The sequence below is a fragment of the Medicago sativa genome, chromosome 1, assembly GCF_051527215.1.
Source record: "Medicago sativa cultivar Bolivia chromosome 1, Bolivia_mono, whole genome shotgun sequence".
In the NCBI taxonomy this organism is placed as follows: domain Eukaryota; kingdom Viridiplantae; phylum Streptophyta; class Magnoliopsida; order Fabales; family Fabaceae; genus Medicago; species Medicago sativa.
In genome coordinates this window covers 70,898,878-70,919,666 of record NC_140749.1, presented here as the reverse complement: position 1 = coordinate 70,919,666, position 20,789 = coordinate 70,898,878, and the positions used below count along the sequence as shown (strand labels likewise).

Sequence of the window (20,789 nt, the reverse complement as noted above, 5' to 3'; positions counted from 1 at the left end):
ATAACATGCATGATTTTAGCTGAGTCATTAGTTATATATTTATATTTTCTTAAATTTGCTTTAAATTTATATATTTTTACATTGTTTATGTGAAGTTTTTGATTGATAATTTAAGAAGAAAAAAATATGGCTCAACCTGCTGGTCCGCCATAAAAGGGGACGGGGAGAGATTTTCAACCATACGTTATCAGTTGGCCTGCTTCGCCCCTTTTAAGACCAGTTATTAACGTGGCGAGGTGGGTTGGCTCGTTTTGTCATCCATATGTGTGTAAGTGTCTGTCATTCCGCCAGCATCTATACTATATATAAAGAGAATACACGACTTTTTCCTTTCCTATTTTACTCGTAATTTAAATAGTTTTATTTATTATTTTATCCTTTTATGATATTATTCAAGTTAGTAATTAAGACAAAATCTCATTAAGATAGGAACTACCCCACTAAAACAGGAACATTATTGTTTATACTTTATATATATATATATATATATATATATATATATAGAGGATGTATACTATGAGAATGAATATCTTATATGAGAATGATGAGAATGATCATCAACCATTAGATCATAAATAGATGGTTGAGATTTAAAAGTCATATATATACCTCACCTTATTATATCAATTCTCATAAACTCATTTCCCTTTTCATCTTCTTCTCCCCACAATCATAGCTAAACAAAATTAAATTCATATTCCAATCTAATTAAATCATCTTGAATGCATGGCCAAATAAATTTCATTGCAAAAACGTTACTGAAAGTTCATTTGTGTAGATAGGGATAAATCAATTTGTATGTAGGGATAAATCAATTAAACAGAATTAAAAAAATGGTATATACAAGTGAATTTGTGAGTCTTGCGAGATATATACAAGTGGATTTGTATATAGTGAATTAGTAAGCATATAAGAATTTGTATAATGAGATTGGGATAAATCAATTAAACTTAATTTAAAAATTGAAATTATTCAGGAGGGTGAGATCTAGGACATGAAGAAATGTTATAATGAATGAATCCAATGAGATAAGAGAGAAAGTAGAATTCGATTTGTTTTAGGGCGGAGAAGAAGAAAGAAGAATCAATCTTCATCGGAGATTGAACGGTAACCGTTGAAAAGAGAGGTGGTCATCGGAAGAGAGATGGTAGCATAAATCAGGATTTTCTTGAGAAGAAGATGAAAAAGGAAATGAATTTATTATGAGAATTATTATAATAAGGTATATATGTGACTTTTTAATTTCAACCATCTATTTATAATCCAATGGTTGATGATCATTCTCATCATTCTCATATAAGATAGTCATTCACATAATAAACATCCTCTATATATATATATATATATATATATATATATATATATATATATATATATATATATATATATATATATAGGGGGAGGATATATTGACTCCAAGAGTAACTTAAAAGAGTTACTCCAAATCTCCACCATTAATATTGTTTTAATCTAATGGCCCAAAATAAAATTAATTACACTAATGTGAGCTATATTGTAGGCTAAATCAATTCTAAAAAGCGTTCACCAACATCTCTTCACCAACATCTCTCCACGGCGTCTTCTCCTTGATTGTAAATTGAGGCTCTGTAATTTCTATTTTCTAATCCTTCATGGCTCGTTAACATCAGGAATTTACAAAATTGCATGAAAACATCTCGCCAATTTCTCAAAGATTTCCCAATCACAACTTTATAATTCTGAAATTATAATTGTTTCCTCTACTTTTATATGTGCATGATGCTTTCTTCTCCATTTATCAAAACTCCTTTTTTTAGAAGATTATTTCATCTTTTTTATTTTCGAGATCTTTCTCTAATGTTATAAAGCAAAGATTGCATCACATTCAAATTATCGATTCCATTCCCTGCCACTCATATCCCAAGCACTAAATCCACATTTTTTTTTCAACTAACATTTTTGAAATTAATCAATACTAGACACAAGAATTCCACGTTATTGAAAGAGAAGAAAAACCAAACTACTATTGAAATCTGAAAGAAAGAAATTGTACTGATTTTAAGAATCACAGAATCCTTATAGAATCAAAACTCATGGACAAGAACAGTCACGAAAAATTAAAGAGTGGCAATTAAAGAGGGATATTTGAGAATATGTTGGGGAAGGAAATCCAAAAGCGGATCACATGAGTGTCAATTAAAAGCCGTTAGATTTAAAAGATTGGAGGGTTAAGATTTGGAGTAAGTGTGTAGACTTACTCTTGGAGTCAATATATCCCTACTCATATATATATATATATATATATATATATATATATAAAGTGATTAAGGATTTTGTACTATTTTTTTATTATTTCAGTATCACATTAAACAAATTTTGCTATAATAGTGTTATATTGTTGTTGTCATTAAAATAGATAAGAATTTATATCATATTTGATGTATTTTTTGTGTCATCGAAAATGATAAACATGATTTCTTCGGTTTGTTGTCACAAACATTTATACATATATTTTTAATCAAAATTTCATAAAAATTTATTTATAATTTACAAATATCAGCGCAATAATTACTAAATTCTTTTTGGTGGGGGTCGAATAGATGAAATGGAAAGGAATAAATTAGCTAAGATGGGAGAAGATTGCAATGAGAAAGGAACATGATGGTATGAGTTTTTTGACATCTATGCAAATTTAATTTGGCTATGTGGGGGAATCAAGTTTGGAGGCTAGAAACCAACCAAAATACTATAGTAGCGTGAGTCTTCAAAGTTAGGTATTTTCTAAGGGTGATAAGATAATTACTGTCGTTTATGTAATGTAATGTAACTTTTGTTCGAATTTATTTAATACGCAACTTTATTCGAATTCACGATGAGTTTAATTATGCCTTTTTTCGATATTTTTTATTACGTAAATTTATTCGAATTTATTCAATACGCAATTTTTATTCTAATTCACGCTGAATTTATTGTAATTCATTTATTTACTTTATTCGAATTTATTAATTCAATACGCAATCGTAAAATAAATGCAACAATTAACAAAAATAAAGAAACAAAAATAATTGATATAAAATATCATTTTATTAATATAATTCTTATTACATTTACAATGGGGTAAAACTAAATCTGCGAAAAAATAAAAACCACTAGAAAACCTACCCCTAGCGTAAAACTAAAAGAAATTCATAAGAAAACCAGCTTTCATGTGGTAAAACTAAAAGAAAACCACCAGAAAACCGACCTTCTTGGGGTAAAACTAAATCTGCACATTTAATTTTACCCAATTTGGTTCTTTTCCCCAAGAAAGTTGCTAACTACTTATCTTTTCCCCAACATTCCCACTACTTATCAATCTTTCTCTTTTTACACCAAAATAAAGAAGAAAAAAAGAAGGAAAGGAAGAAGATTCATAGGAGAGAGTGAGGATGAGAGATGGTGTGAGGAAACGAGGAAGTTTAGAGGTGTATTTATAGGGGAAGATTGTAACACAAGTTATATCTACTATAAATATAGTCAAAAAACGTGAAAAAACTTAACAAAAACGTGCAAAACCAATTAAAATGCATTGAACAAATTCCAAAAAACGTGTGTTCTTGAGCTCTAATCACCAGCCAACTTGCGTGAGTTAACTCGCGAACAGACCAGTGGTGCGTGACTTAACTCACGCAAAGATTATAAGGTGCGTTAGTTAAATTAAGTTACGCTGCGTGACTTAACTAACGCATGGCCATTATTGGATTTTCAGATGGGTGCGAGCGAAAAGTGTAGGGGAAGAGCATAAATCTAATTGGTATTTGCTATATTGTTTGTGTGTGGCCTCGTATTCTTATTATTGCCCGACACTTTCTCGACCTCACCCCTGCTTGCTTCATCTTGCTCACGCCATCGCTTTACATGTTGCCAACCTAACAGTGTCTCGTGTGCTAACCGGACAACCACACAAGGTGGAGATTCGATATCGTTCTACAATTTATATTCCTACACTTTCAAATACCTAATAATAATAGCGTCATTGCAAACAAGCAGCGATTATGCTGTGATGAAGAATAAAGTAGCTGAAAAAACAATAAAATAATTTTAAATGAAGGGTAGACTTGGAAAAAATAAACAACCCAAAAGAGTATATACTTTATAAATTGTTATAAATATACGATATCAGTTTTTGTTTTCTTTAATATACGTAGCAATTTTAAACAAATATAACACAATTTGCGGTGTGATTTGGTTCAATTTTGAGGTTAAAAGTTATCTGAACCACAAGATAATAAAACATGCAGTTTGGTTCGGTTAACTTTTAGAATAAAATCAAAACCAAACCAAATCAATGTGGTTTGAATTAGATTGATTGGTGCGGTTATTTTTTTTGGAAAAAATATAATTTTTTTTCAACATTAAGATAAGTTTTTTTTTTTTTGAAGAAAACATTAAGAGCAAGTTAAAACCTAAAACACAACATAATTCTAACAATGTTTTAAATTTCATCCAACATTACAATTTCATTTTCACACAACAACTAAGATTAAATAAAAAATGCGGACAAATAGTAATCATATACTATCAGACTCTTTTATGATGATATTTTTGGGTGCATCTAGTTTCTTATCATTCCTTTTTTTTTTGGGCCCCTGGCGTTTTTTTGTCAAATATTGGCCTTCTATTAATATTATATCAAAAAATAAAAATTAATAAATTATTAAATTTAAAAATGCCAAATTATTTGTTTAACATAAAAAATGTCAAATAATAATAGCCCAAGTCTAAACCATTATTGATCGACTTGTTGAAGTGATTTTTAAAAAATGACAGTTTTTTGTACCAAAAAAATAAATAAAAAATGACAGTTTTTACAAGTAAAAAAGACAAAGGTTAAAGTAGCAAATTTACTATAGCTTGCGATTGCGGGTATCAGAAAGGAGAAAAGTCCAAATTAAACAAGTCAATATCGAAAGAATAATTCCTACACAATAAATTTATACAACTAAGTCTTTTGACGGAAAATCTATACATTTATATCTACTCTAAACCGTATATTTTTTTTAAGAAGCTAAAATAAAATACTCCCTCCGTTCCAAAATGAGTATCGTTTTAGCCAAAAAAAATTGTTTCAAAATGAATGTCGCTTTCAGTTTCCAATGCAATAATAACTTTTCTTTTCAATTGTACCCTTCAATTAATATTATGTTACACTACTTCCAAAGTATTATTTTTTCTTTAATGAAAAACAAACCAATAGTTGATTAGGTTAATTTGGTAAAATTGCTATGACATTTGACTACTTTATTCTATTCCTTGATCTGTGTGCAATTGGCTAAAGCGACACTCATTTTGAAACGGAGGGAGTAATATTAACCAAAACTTAGTCTCTTAAACATAAGGTGTGCTAGAAAAGAAAAAAAAATTGATATAGCCATAATGCAGACATGTTTAAAATACATAAGCTAAAATAAATTAAGTGATAACTGTCAAATATAAAAGAGGATTAAACCACCACATGTGATAATTAAAAGTAAAATTAGGTTGATTTGCCTTCAACCACGAGAAGGATTGGAGCCTAATTTTTTCTATAAGTTGAATGATTGAATTCCCCTTTTGTTAAAAAAAACTCTAGCATTCCTGTCACGCAAAATAATCCAAACGCAAGAAAGCCAAATTAAGTAAAAAATAGAACAAATGTTTTTTGAGAAGTCACCTAGTGATCAGAAAAGAAGCAAGTGATCATTTACTCGAGCTGGTGTAGCTGAAACCACTCCGAATCAATTATAAATTTTTGTCTAAAATAGTCACATGTCAAAAACAGATATCATATCCCTCTTGTGAGCCGCAACCTCCTGGGCAAAAAAACGTATTTGGTTGAAGAGTTATAGAGCCCAAGTGAAAATTAATTAGTCTTGCTAACAAATGTCCTTATAATATTCGTTAAAGGATTCAAAAATTGAAACTATTGATAACTTTTACGTAGAAAATTGTTTTCTGATATTCTAATGTGTTCAATAAACTAATGATAAGATAAAATTTCAACTTCAAACTTTTGCTCTAACCATATTTGTTAGCATTTTTTAACGGGTCATGTTAACTTGTGCCACAAGGGCACAAATTAAGGAGCTTAAAATGGATATTAAATATAAATTCTGGTGTATATTGAAAGTATAGCTTTTGCAACTTTTAAGACATTGAATGTACAAGTTCCAAAAAAACTTTATATATTTGTCTTCTTAACTTATGCCCCAAGGGCACAAGTTAACATTTTCCTTTTTTAAATTATAACATTTTCCTTTTTTAAATTATATTTAGACAAGGTAAGAAAATTTTATTCTGACACACGGAAAGACAGACACTAACGTGACGTGAGTAGTTATGATAATCTTTTCAAATTTTTATCTTTTATTAGATTAATCCTTTTCAACTTTTTTTAGTCAATGACTAAATTTGAGCACATGGTAATGTGCTATCGTGCATCACCCCACCAATAAATACTAGTTATATGACGATAATATTCCAAATTTCCAATAAAATTAATTGACGTGACGAATGGTGGCATAAAATACGGTTTATTTTGTTGCTACCGAATTAAATAAATTTAATTTCATTAAATTAATTTCTAAAGGTGGACCAAGAGGCAGAATACAGAAGGACCAAGAAGAAGTTAACAGTTTTGATCAGTTTGAGAGAAAAAGGTGTCTATGTGTGTGTTTTTTAAGGAACAAACAACGGAGGTTGTTTCAAAAAAAAAAAAAAAACAACCTTAATGTTTGCTATAAAAACAGAACAAAACACGTTTGATGATGTTTTGTTTCTGCACTCCGTGATTTTCGCTTCCCGCTCCTTTCGTCAACCAACTCTCTCTCTTATCTTTAAACAAAAGATACATTACATAAATAAGGTTTATTTTTTCATTTAAACCTTATGAATTTGAATTACGTTACGTTTATGTTATGATCATCTTTAATTCTTCTTCATTCTAATTCTACTATTAATAATAATTGCATGTTGCTTGTTTTGATTCAGAAACAACAAACAGAGTAATATTCATTCTGTTTTCTGAATTTTCCAATGCCAGATATCAAGTCATCACCTGCTAGGGTACGTAACCTCTTCTCTTCTTCCTTTCATTTTTCATAACCGTCTTGTTATTATGCAATGAATTTTTAAGAATATATGAAAAAAATAGGAATCAAAATTTTTGTTATAGGTTTTCTATTTTTGATATTATAGGGTATTATTAATTTCTCTAACCTTGAATTTTGTGTTTTGAAGCAGACGGTTTTGGCTGATTCAAATAGCAAAAAGTCATGTTTATATGTAATCTTTCCAGGGGCACTTTTATTATTTGTTGTTTTCTTTTTCACAAGTTCAATATACTCACAAAGCTACAAAGAGGTATGAATTTGACTTTGACTTTGACCGAGTAAAATTTGTGTTCTTCCAAATTTCTAAATGGTTGGTTCATTGATCTTGTGTTATGCAGAAACTATCAAGCTTCAAAAATGGTGTACTTGGTGGTTTTTTGTTTCGTTAAATAAGTAGTCATTTATTTTACTGATGGTCATTGTTTTTAACTAATAATATCATCATCAATTTAATTGTATTAATAATTATGGAACAGCTGCTCAAAAAGAATTAATTATGGAACATAATGTGTACGCAGGTGTTGTTTTATTAGATAGACACCTAAAAAAGCATGTTTTTCGAAGCATATAACTTAAGTAATGGTTTTTGGATTGTTATTAGCAGTGTTTTTTGAAGCATATAACATACTTAAGCATATTTTTGTACAATTTAAATCCCACTGTATTTTGCTAATTATCCTTTGGCGCCACTCTTTCAATTTGCAATTTATGAACACCCTATTGCTCAAGTGCTTGCATAACATGTTCTCACCCTACAGCTTCTTTGTCATACTTTTTGTAACATGTTGTTTTCCATTGATTTGGTAGGTCCTTTGATGACTCATCGTGTTACTGAGATGGACAAGACTGTCACCAAGCTTCAATTGAAGTACATAACAAACATAGTTGAGTACGACACAGAAGATGTAATTTGTCGTTTCAAGAGTTACATCCAGATAAGGACTAAAGATATTGATCACTAATGAAGATGGTGAAGATACAAATGTGACGTCTAACGTAGTATATGAGGAAGTATTTCGCAATGTGTGATGAAACTACATGCCAATGTACTAAAATTTTCATATTTCTTTTACCGAATTATTGATAGGATTACCGAATTTTCTTTTATAATATTTTCAGATTTTACACATTTTATGAAGTGTTTTATTTTGTCTACTATGGATTATCACCCTTTTTTTTTTACACCGTTACCAATTATATATTGCATTTTATTATTCGTATGTCAATCCCTTAACAGTAAACTAGGAATGGCAATGGGTACCCAATGGGTAGGGTACTATAGTTCCCATCCCCATACCTGCATTTGTAAAAAATACCCGTACCCGTGCCCGTACCCTCGTGGGCAACAACTTTAGTGCCCTTCCCCATACCCTATGGGTACCTAAGGGCCCATACCCGCACCCATTACCAGCACTTTAACTATGAAAAGACAATAAAAACATCATAATTGAAATAAAACTACGGTCCAAATTTTTTAAAATTAACTCAAAAAATAGTTCGAATCGTAGTATTTAGTGAAATAAAAAAAACATCTAAAATATCCCTAAAAAATTGTTCACCGGCATGATGGAGTTGTTATTATATTAAGTAGTTTTTTTGTTTAAGTTTAGGTATAGGCTTAAATAGCTAAATAAATTAATTAATTATACACAAAAAATAAATAAATTATTTATGATATTATATAAATATGTATATGCGGGGTTGCGGGCCTGGGCAGTATAGTACCCTTACCCGTGCCCATACCCATTAAAATTTGTGGGTATTACCCAGACCCGCGCCCAGACCCATGAAAGCGGGGTTTTACCCTACCCATTGTGGGTATTTTTTGCGGGTACCCATTGGGTCTAGGTCCAATTGTCATCCCTACAGTAAACACGTGCGACGCACGGGTCAACAATCTAGTTGTTTATATATTTGACCAATTTTTTTTCCCTTCTCGTCACCAAAACCTTAGTTTTTCTCCCTCATTCACCAAAGAGAGTGATTTAGGATCAAATTTTGACCCAAAATCACCTCTCTAACTCGTTTTTATCTTTCACTTTTATTGAAATAAGTGATTTTCACATCTATTTCGTTTTTTCTTTCGTGATTTTGTCGTCTTAGTGCGACATTGTTTTATTCGTCGTCTTTGTGCGGTGTTGTTTGTTTTTCTTGATTCGTTCAGGTATTTGTTCGGTTTAGATTGTTAGATCGGCTTAGATCCAGTACATATCTAATCGATGACTTTGGCGTCGTCAACGTTGCAGATCCGGAGACATGAATATTCCGGAGACTTGAATATAGTCATATGTGTATGTGTAGGCTTTTTTACTTTGTCATTTTGTTATTAATATGGATGTTGTGAGTTTGTTTCGCAGATTTATCTTTTTTGTTTTTACTTTTTAGCAAATTTGCATACACTACCAATTTGAAAGAATGAATATCATTTATTTTTAGTAAATAAAATAGATTTGACCAAATATACGTTTAAAAATGTTTTTTTGAGAAATTTTCCCTCGCTAGTAATAGTATTAGCATATCCATATTATGTATTTTTTTTCAAAATCATAATCAAATCTTTTATGAGTTTTATAGCCGATACACATGTGTTTTTTTTTTTAAATCTTCTTTAGAAAAAATCAACAAATTCAATATTTTTTACAAAATAAATTTAAAAAGAATAATATGATTTATTGTTAGATATTCGAATAATGAGACTTTTTGGATTGATGATCCAACACACCAAACACAAAGAGATTAAAAAGATTTAAAAATATTAAGAGATATTACTTTTATGAGTTTTATAGCCGATATACATGTATTTTTTCTTTAAAAAATCTTCTCTAATTTTTTTTTAACAAATTCAATATTTTATACAAAATAAATTTAAAAAGAACAATATGATTGATTGTTAGATATTTGAATAATGAGACTTTTTGGATTGATGATCCAACACACCAAACACAAAGAGATTAAAAAGATTTAAAAATATTAAGAGATATTACAGAGACAAAGAGACTAAATGATCAAAAAAATTGTTTGAATTCTTCATATTATCGTATCAATTTTTGTTTGAATAATTTTTGTATTTTATTTTTCCCAAACAAAATATCCTTTAAAAGAACATTTATATATATACTTTTTTTAAGATTGTTATGCATATTTTTTTTTTTTTTTTTACAAAAGTTTAAGATTGTTATGCATATTTTTTTTTTTTTTTTTTACAAAAGGATTGTTATGCATATTAATATGTTGATATTTTGAAAGTTGGTTACAAATTTAAGGTTTGAAATATCCCTCAAATTTTAGAGAAAAGAGATTATGTTAATCCAAAGTTCTGTTGAGTTAAGTAAAACGTATCAGGTATTGTTTTAATTGCATGTAAGCTTGGATAATCTTGATCTTGAATTAATTTTGAACTTATCTAAAATTACGAGTTTTACTTTTGATTTAGAAATTCAAGTATTACAAATTTTATTTAAACCAGGGATGAAAACATAATTTATATATTATTAAATATAAATTAAAAATATGAAGTTTGAATATATGATAAATCACGCACAATTGATTTTATCTCATTCTGATGTATTAAATATGACTTTCATTATACTAAAAAAATTATTTTCAGGTCATGCATATCAATCACCAAAAACACCACCAACCAACTAAATACATATCTTTACTAAAAAAAAACTAAATGTTTATCAATCTCCAAGAACACCACTAACTAATTACATACATTTTCCAAAAAATCTAACTACATACATGAATTTTAAATCCATTATTCTTAATTCTTCATGTATTAAATATGAATATTACAGTCATATATGTCATGTGAAAATGGATATTATATATGTTAACTAAAAATGCAAAATGACAGAAAACTATAACCCTTGTTACATTCTTTCAACAAAAAAAAAAAAAATAACCCTTGTTACAATTTTTTTTTTGGTAGATAGACGAGATGACAAAGCCGTCATAAACTCACACACACAAAGTGGAGGTATCGGGGTTCGAATCCCGGTCATGACGTTCGGCCTAACAATTTTGTCAGTTGAACTAGGACTTATGGGACATATACCCTTGTTACATTTATGCTAATGCACACCTTCTAAAATTAAAGTGTGTGTGTGTGTTAGCATTCCCCTATATATATATATATATATATATATATATATATATATATATATATATATATATATATATATATATATATATATATACACTATTAGTTATCAAGCAACTAATTTTTTTTTTGTCATGTATCCTAGTGGATAAAGCTCACACATTTTAATGTGGAGAAGTGGGGTGTCCGGGGTTCGAACCTCGACCCCTGCATATAATATGTAATATCCCTACCAACTGAGTTAAGCTCACGGGGATCAAGCAACTAATTTTTTAATGAGTCATCATATCAAATTTGTAACGTTCAATTTTTTGAATATAAATTAGTAGCGAAATTAATCAGGTTTACAAAAACAAAAAGACAAATTTTTTAATATATAAATAAAAGAATTAATATCGGTGGGTGCTGTTTTGAAATTTGGGTCATTCTTCTGCATCAATTTCGAACTCTTAGAACGCAGAACATAAATCAATCAAAATGAATCGCAAACTCAGGACAAACGTGTCCTCCAAGATAAACCTGAGAAACGAGTCACCATGTGACTCCTGCGTACTACCACTGGTTAGATTATATCAAAACAGACCTGAAGCCTTCTACCTCTTCTACTCCTATGGTTGCTGAGTTTGATTATCCTCCCATCTCTTCATCAACCAATGATGTTAGATGTTGATGAGCTCGCTGAGCTTCTGGCAAGTAATTGTAGCATAGAGGGAGGGATTTTAAGGCCAGCCACCACCCCCCACCACCCCTCTAGAGGAAGAGACTTCAAGGCAAGCCACCGCCCCTCCGGAGGAATGGACTTCAAGGCTGGTCACCGCCCCTCCGGATAAAGGGCCGCCAGACACCGCCCCTCCGGAGGAAAGGCCTACAAGACCAGTCACCCCCTCGAGTCGTCTTCGCTATCAGATTCTGAGGTTCACATTAGTGATTGAGGTCAAAAGCGGAAGTGGTCCAGAAAATATGTAGAGATTTAACTGCTGACCAAATTTTTTTCAATACAAATAGTGTGTCAATAATAATAAAAATAACATGTTAATGGTTGTCAAATTGGATGGATTTAGTGATTTGTGGGCCAAATTAATAAATGGTGATTTTTTTGGGTTTTGTCAAAAAAAAAATATCGATACTTTTTTTTATCAAGATTTTTTAGGAAGTTAATATGGGTACTTATGAATATATGTTTTTTTTTGGTGCATGTACATTGTTATTACTAATTTTTTTGAAGAAAAAAATATTCTTTCTTTTTTGTTTGAGGGAAAATATTATTTCTTTCATTTTAAAAAACGTGTGCTAAACCCCGTGCTCCGAACTCATGTTTAAATATGTGACTTATTTGTCCTCGTGAGCTTAGCTCAGTTGGTTGGGACAATGCATAAAATATGCAAGGTCTGGGGTTCAAACCTCGGCCACTACCAAAAAAAAAAATATGTGACTTATTTGTTACAGATTAAAAAAATGATTTTAAAATTTAATAATTTAATCCTTCAAAAAAAAAATCAATAATTTAAAGATTATGTTGATGAGATTATTTAAAAAAATAAAAAATAAAAAAAGATGAATCAATATTTAGTTTGTTTATCGGAATAAAAAATTACTTAAAAAAAGTTAGAAAGAGTGTTGAAAAAGACAGTTGGTTTTTTGTCAGTGCAACAAACAATTCACTCTCTCTCTTTATTCCGTATTGCGACTCTTTCACCTCTCTCTTCAAACCATCATAACCGACTCTCTCGCTTCAAACCATCGTAACTGAACCACTCACACAAACTATCTCCAATGCAGTTGGAATTGATGATTTATCGGTGTTCCAATGCAGTGATTCATGGATAAACAAACAGGAGAATTGATTTAAACGGTGAGTTAGAAAATAACAGCCTATACTTGGTGTTTGTGTAACGTTGTATAGCGTGTTCTCGCAGAAAAGTTACACGAAAAATGTCAAAATATCATGGTTTTATGATATTTAAAATATGTATTTTCATGAATTAAATTTTGATATGACTTATTTAAAAATCGGCCTTCAATTTACTTTAATATGAATATTTTTTTAGGATTTATTGTTGAAAGGATTTAAATAAAGAGGTCATAGGATTGTTTTATATGAGAATGATTTATGTGACTTGTTAATAAGTTCAAAGTTGATCTAAAAGAAAAGATGTGCATAGTCTGTTGCTAAACTCACAATGGACTTGTTCTTAGCATAAAAAAATTGTTTAAGCATTGTTGAATGTCTACCTTATTCCAATTGCAAAATTTGGAGACAAGAATAGAAATATAAACATCAATGACATATCAATATATGTTTGTGTGTAAATATGTTGCATAAATACTTCTCTTCAAACTCATCTTGTTTGTTTAGAATCCCTTTTAAGCATGATAACTTGAAAGATAAGTGCCTAAGAGAACTCACACGTGCACACTTACAAATAAATTTAATCATATAGTTTTTTTTTTGTTACAAGGGATAAAGGAAAGAAACATAAACAAAAAACAGGAACAAAAGAAGAGAAAACTGCCTAAACAGGCAAACAATTAATCCCTAAGAAAGAAGGTTCCGCATGCACCATTCCTACGCAGATTGCCCATTCAATTAGGCATGGACAAGTGGATAGTCAAAGCAGAATTTAAAGAAGCTCTTAGCATAGCTAAAAAAATCAACGCATTGGTTACCCTCCTGCAATGTGTGGAAGATTGACGTATTGTTGAATGATAACATATCCTTTATGTCTTGTATGAGAGCAACATAAGTGTGATAATTCATGGCTGGATCAGTGATGAGATGCAGAGAAGGGAGTCAATATAACACACGAATTCAGGAGTATCCATGTCTCGAGCCAGCAGTAAACCGTGGTAGATTGCAGAGAGCTCGGCTAGTATTATGTCTTCTGAATTAGGGATGAACCCAGAGTAACCGGAAAGGTAGAAACCTGCAGAATTTCTAATGAGACCTCCGAAGCTAGCTCGTTGTTGTGATCCTAGACAGCTCCCATCCACGTTGAGAATGGTGCACGAGTGATTGAAACAGTTCCACTTCATAAAACGCTCCGTTAGCAGCATCACCATTTAGAGAAAACATTTTTAATGACTTTTGTCGAGCTTTGAATGTTGAAAGAGAGTCGATTTAAAGATTAGACCTCATTGTTCGAACAAGCTGAATTGCGATGTCTCCAAGCCCACCAAATTCTCGCCAATGTATATTATCTAAAATTTGGCCTAAGGAGACTTACTATAGACTATAGAATAAGCTAACAGTCTCTTACAGTTTATTGTTTTCTTTGCATTCTAGTTACATATATCCTCTTATAAACTTTTAGTTACATTACTCTCAATTGGAAATTATATATTTTAATTCAATTCAATGACAAATGAGGAAATTATATAGTTTAATTCAATTTAATGACAAATTGTAGATGAAATTGCAATTAGAAATGCTATATCATCAATCATATGTTTTTTTATCAGCAACATGGAGCAATAAAACAAGGCAAATGTTAACTTGTGCCCTCAAGGGCACATGTTAAGGAACTTATTAAAGAAATATAAGTATGAAAAGTCGTGCATTCAACTTCTTAAAAGTCAAAATGTTATATTTTCCAATGCAAAGTTACTTCTTTTAGGTTCCTTAATATATGCCCTAAGGGCACAAGTTAACATGACCCATAAAACAAATGTATTGTAATGAAATCAAAACCCTATGAGTATAGGATTGATGGCAGCTAACTTTTGAGATTAATCCATTTATTTAGGGTGCCCCTAATATGGACCATTTTAAATAGATCCAACCATGAACTATGAAGCCCGGATACGTAGTAGGATACGGGTACGATACGATACGGGTACGCGGATACGCAAAATTTTTAAAATTTGGGATACGATACGGCTAAGATACGTTAACAAGATATTTATTCTAAAATTTATATGCATGTAAAATACTTAAAAAAAACATTGATTACTCTTCAATACTATATAATCATAAAAGTCACAATTTACAAAAAATAATACATGTAATCAAAATAAAAAATGTAAAGTTTTCGTATAAATCATATTCTATTTTCATTCATATGTTAGGATATCAACAAATGTATCAATAGAAGAACTCAAAACAAAGTTTGTTTAATATTGATTGATTGAATTTCCTCTCTCTTGTTACTTTCATCACCAAAAACATAATTTTTAATTGGTTAATGGAAAAGCAATTATAGTGATTCATATCTTAAATTGAATTATATACATATCCATTGAATTTTCACAACAGTCTCATTTTTTTACCATTCATTTTTTTTCTAGGATACGTCTCTAGGAAGTATCTTATAAGTATTTGTGTGTATCTGTCGAGTATCTTATAAGTATCCGATAAAATATATATTTTAAATTAAAATAAATAATTCCGATACTCCGTAGATACGGGTATCTTGAGTATCCGCGAATTATCGGTATCCGATACATATCTGACACGGGTACGACACCATTTTAGAGTATCCGAGCTTCATAGACCAGGAACCTCTTAACTTTAACATGTTATAGCAGGTCGTTTTTTTTATATCTTTTTTCCCTTTCGTTTTTCGTGTTACTCTTTCACACTCTTGACTCTCTAACTTTTACTTTATGAGAATCTCTCTCTTAACTTTTTATGTGCATAGAAAATGGCAATTCTTTTGAAGACAACGGAATCTCATTAATTATTACATGGTGTTGGAAGAAAGATGCTTAGATGAACTCACTAAGTCACACCCTTGACAGATCTAGTGATGGATGTTTCTAAGGAGGAAAAATGAAGTTTGAATGGGAAAGATTGGACTTTAGCAAGTGGGATTAAGTAGCCATGGAACAAAAAATTCCAATGTCCATGTCTTGTTGAACCAAGACTTTATTCAATCAGAAGTATCGTAAAACCCGTTAACTGATATTTGATTTTCAAAAACTCAGTAAGCAACTTCAGTTTGTTGACTAAAGAAATATTCACTTCAATGACTATGAACTTAATAAATCATCTGCTCCAACAAGAGGGCTCCAAAAAATAAAGCTTAAACTGAATTTGATTGGATTAATTATTGTTAGTCCTTTGGTTTAACATGACAGCAGCGGCACCTATATATTTAAACCAAAGAATCTATAACAGTTATAAATTAAGTCTAAAACATTGGCTTTATTAATAAGTTACTTGTCTGTGTTCTCAACTGCATTTTTAGCATTACCTTATAAATCCAGATGAACGATTCACTAACAAGTTGAAAACATGATTCTATACTAAAAAAGGCAGAGTAACCTTGGATAGGAAAACAAAAAAAACTAGTGTATCAGTACTCAACAGAGTGGCGAAAATAAAATCAAGTGCAACATGATTATCTATATGGTGATAGTCGTCTATAAAGTGACACAATTGTTCACCGAGAACTGCTTGTTTTCTGCTTGGCCTTCTCAATGAGGGGCTTCAACTGCTTCTTCTCAGCAAGAAGCTTAAGAAAGTTAAACAAAAAGGGTATGTAATTGTGCTTCCTACGAATATTTTCTGTCCTCCATTTTTTGAATTTCTCTTCCTCCATTAAGATCTTCTCAGTAGCAGCTTCAATCCCAGCATTCACTTCAGAGAGAGAATTGTTCAGCACATCATAACTGCTATTGTCCACCAGTCTCTCTGCCTTCGATGCAGACAGCTGCTGCAAAATCCGCTCCCTTCTCTTTTGAAGTTCCTTCAGCTCGGAAGTATACACCTCTTTCCTGTTCTTAACGATTGCAAGGAGATTAAACCTTATCTCATTCTGTGAATACCTTTCGATGCGTTCCTGGATCACAGGTTGCACCATCTTAAGCCATTCCATATCACCTTGCCCACCAGTACACTGGCCAAGGCTGATGGGACCCTCCTTCAATCCATCAAGCTCATACAATACTCCATCAACAGGTAGATAGCTTATAAAGTGGTAAACATCATCATCTTTGGTAGCAGCCTTTTGCTCTTCAGGGACAAAAGGTTCTGGTCTTGCAAAGCTATTATGGGCTGCACGTATGGGATCACTGTTATTGATAGCCAAACCTTTGAGCTCGGGAGGAAAGTTCTTGGTAAATTCTTTCAGTTTTGTCAACTCTGGACCAATGTCAACATCCGGTGAATTAAGAAGAATAGACAAGATTGCCTGGGTTGCACAAGCATTATTAATTACCTACAAATGAATCCATAAGATTAGTTAAACTAAAAAATTACACAGCAATGATGATTTTGATTTTTAATTCTTAAAAGAAAATAACCTGGCTTGCAAAAAATAAGTTAGGATTGGGATCTTTGATTACAGCACGTTCATCCTTTTCCCCTGGGCGCCATTTGAAAAGAAAAATTAATCCGTATACAGGCCTGCAATTGAGTGTGGAAACCCCATAGAGCAGACAAATGTTCACTAATTAAATATCACACAGATAACCATCATTAAAAGTTCAAGACCGACTGAGATAGTACACTGACCTAAGGCTATTGAGAGCATCGGGGTCCAATGAGTACAGTTCCTCTACCTGCCAAGACATATCTAGCATGTGGGTAACATATACTAAAAATTCTAACTGGACTAGGATAAAGAAAAACTAATTTCACAGAACCCTGATATTTACAGAGGTATTCTGGATCACAGAATGCATTCCATTGAAAAGGAAAAAAATTGTGCTAGTTGAACAATTAAAATCATAATTTTCTGATAGTTTTCTGATTTGGTTGTGACAATCCCAGATGGATCAAATTAGCTGTATTCTGAATCAGCAAGAAATAGCAATCAACGATGTGCTTAACTCATGCCCAGGAACTGCCACACACAAGCTTTTCTGGAAGGAGTGCCACATCCCCTTCCACATTTTCGAACTTGTTTACAGCAAGAAAATATGTATTGCCTTTTTGCTTTTTAATTTTTCTTTTACTTAAAAAAGTGTCACCTTTCATTTCCTATTTTCATACATTTATAACAAAACAATGAAAACAACATTTTATTTTTTAACTATTTCTTGGCAATTCTTTCAAAACAAGAAACAAAGTAAAAATAAGAGATATTTTAGTGATTTAAAACGAAAACAAGAAATACTTATGAACTGAAAACATTTTCTGAAATAAATCAAACAGTCCTTAATTTTCATTTTCTATCTACGGTTCCTGCTTGAAGGGGAGCTTTGGCACAACAATAATAGCTGTAGCTATGTGATGAAGAGGTCATGGCCTCATGGGAACCTCTTGTAAATCCAGGTAAAGCTGTCTACATACAACATATACATAACGGGTCCAACCTCACCATAGACTCCAGCATGGAAGGAGTCTTAGGAAACCCTACTTTTATCTATGGTTCATGCTTGCTTATCTGAAAAGGAAACCACCAGTCTATAGCAATGCTATGAGAAAAAAATTATATAATTTCACCACCTTCGTCCCTTTAGTTGAAAATTTAAATTTAGATACAGCAGAACAGATTCCTTCACTCCACCACTTTATGGATTTAATACAATATTACACTGGCATGCATCCTTTTATTGCAAAGAGTAAACCTTAAATTTGGTCCGTAAACTATCACTTCCTCTCTCATTTGGCCTCTGAGCTATAGAAATATAATAACAGCCCTAAACTATTCTCAATCTATCAAATAAGTCCATGAACTATAACTCTTTGTCCTATTTTGTAAGTAACCGAGGGACTAACTTGAAAGATTGAGAATAGTTTAGTGATTGTTTATCATTTTCGATAGTTCAAGGAACAAATAGTAGAGAGTGATATTTATGACCAAATTGAAGATTTACTCTTATTTAACTTCAAATACCACAGGACAATGTCTGAGGACTTTGTGTGAACACAGTGTATTGTGTTTTGTTAGAGAGGGGTTTCTGATGGTTCGTTTATAAAGACAAAGTGCATTTTATGTAATTATTTGGTGAATTTGATTAAATTGAAATGCTGGCATCTTCAAGGAAGTCTCTTTTCAACAAAAATTGTCGTGGATGGTTGTTTTACTTCTTAATTTTGGTGTTTTAAACATGACTGATTCAAGACGGTTACCACCTGAAAAGAGACTGAGCAGCCTTTGCCTGTCTTATTCCTAGTCACATCCTCTTTTATTCCAAATATATTTTAGAGGACATTTTACACTCTCCCTAGTAGTACACTCCCTCTTCCCTCTAACCGGATACTTACTTTCTTTAGGAATGTTATAATGCATCAGTCTCTGAAGACTTTCACAAAATCAGGCTTATAAATAACAAATTATAACACCTAGAAATGTTAAAAAAAAATGGTAATGTATGTTCATAAAAAATACCCCCCTGATAATGATTTCAAAAGTTCCAAATGAGCATGTCAAGCAAATTAAGACCCTGTTTGCGTAAACAGCTTATTTTTCAACTTATAGCATAAGCGCTTATCATGATAAGTGTGGTTATGTCAGGGGAGGATGCAATTCATGGCTAGGTGTGGCTATAGCCACACCAAAATTCTCCCAAAGTTTTTTTACATATCAAGAATGTCTATAAAAATGAAGTGTTAGAGGAAGTTGACGACTTATTTTGTCCCAATTAGCATTTGTTAGGATTATAAAAACTACTAAAAATGCTATTTTGAAAGAAATAGTATAGTCTTTAATTTCATTGAGCAATTTTTATTGACATTATTGTTTTAGCCACGTCAAAAATAAGTTATGCATAAGCTATTTTTTGTACAAAGATAAAACGAAGTTACATTGTTTTCATATAAGCTATAATCTGTTTTCATAAGCTATCTTGGAGAGCTTATGGAAACAGCTTATGAACATGTAGTAAGTTGTTTTAATAAGATCTCCCAAACAGTCAAACAAGTGGTTATGCATGTAGATAAGCTCAAATAAGTCAATCCAAACAGAACCTAAATATCCTAAAGAGGAAACAAAAGCTAAAAACAATGAGGGAAAAAGTTCAATAAAATTACCTGAACCCCTTTCACTTGCATTTGCTGAATAAGTTCAGTAAAAACACCTGGGGAGAAAGAGGGAAAAAAAAACATCAATGTAGCAATCAAAACCCTAAACACAACATTAATAATAATTTCAATTCAAAAAATTCAATGGGTATACCGGGATCGGATTCAATGGTGCACCAAGACATGATTCCAATTTGAACGAAGCAAGCTGCAAAAAAAAAAACACAAGCTTTAAGCAATTTTTTTTGTATGTCACCGACAAAGTTAATAAACAAAACCTGTTCCTAATCTTATCCTCGGAAACCATAAAAAACTCGGGTTGTGAAAGCACGAAAACGATGAAAAATAGAAAGAGTACCTTTGCGTTTTTCTGCTTCTGATTTCTCTGTGACTGCACTCCACTGTAATTCTATTATCTTCTCCCTCGAGGGTTTATACTTTAGACTAAAACTCTCAAATAATCTCTCACTTTATAAAATAAAACACTCTCAAATACATTATGAATATTTTAAAAAGATTTTTCACTCTATTAAATTGTCAAGTTATTAATCTATAAATTTAATCATTTATTATGAATTGGATCATTATATTTTAACAACTTAATATAGTTCTCGTGAGCTTAACTTAGTTGGTTGGACAATGCATAAAAATATGCAAGATCCGGGGT

The 20,789-nt window shown here is 31.3% G+C and overlaps 1 protein-coding gene and 1 long non-coding RNA gene across 2 annotated transcripts; one reads left to right on the top strand and one right to left on the bottom strand.

Moving 5' to 3' along the window:
- The first annotated feature begins 6,583 nt into the window (after positions 1 to 6,583).
- LOC146956951 (uncharacterized) lies at positions 6,584 to 7,474 on the top strand. Its single transcript, XR_015021586.1, has 4 exons — positions 6,584 to 6,862; positions 6,988 to 7,062; positions 7,240 to 7,359; positions 7,448 to 7,474. It is a non-coding gene; the product is annotated as an uncharacterized LOC146956951 (long non-coding RNA).
- An 8,863-nt stretch (positions 7,475 to 16,337) lies between these two features.
- On the bottom strand, positions 16,338 to 20,574 carry LOC146956950 (ubiquitin carboxyl-terminal hydrolase 2-like). Its single transcript, XM_085732910.1, has 6 exons — positions 20,481 to 20,574; positions 20,277 to 20,330; positions 20,132 to 20,178; positions 17,669 to 17,715; positions 17,458 to 17,560; positions 16,338 to 17,372 (listed from the first exon to the last, which is right to left on the bottom strand). The coding sequence occupies exons 2-6, from the start codon at positions 20,305 to 20,307 to the stop codon at positions 16,596 to 16,598; spliced, it is 1,005 nt and encodes a 334-aa protein (XP_085589036.1). The 5' UTR covers positions 20,308 to 20,330; positions 20,481 to 20,574; the 3' UTR covers positions 16,338 to 16,595.
- Positions 20,575 to 20,789: the final 215 nt, after the last annotated feature.

What these genes read in the sequence shown, in the direction of transcription:
- LOC146956950 (XM_085732910.1), bottom strand. Translation starts at nt 20,307, where the DNA reads ATGTCTTGGTGCACCATTGAATCCGATCCCG. An exon ending in TGCAAGTGAAAGGGGTTCAG is followed by an intron (nt 17,716 to 20,131) that starts GTAATTTTATTG and finishes ATGTCTTGGCAG; the next exon opens with GTAGAGGAACTGTACTCATT. An exon ending in ACTTATTTTTTGCAAGCCAG is followed by an intron (nt 17,373 to 17,457) that starts GTTATTTTCTTT and finishes ATTCATTTGTAG; the next exon opens with GTAATTAATAATGCTTGTGC.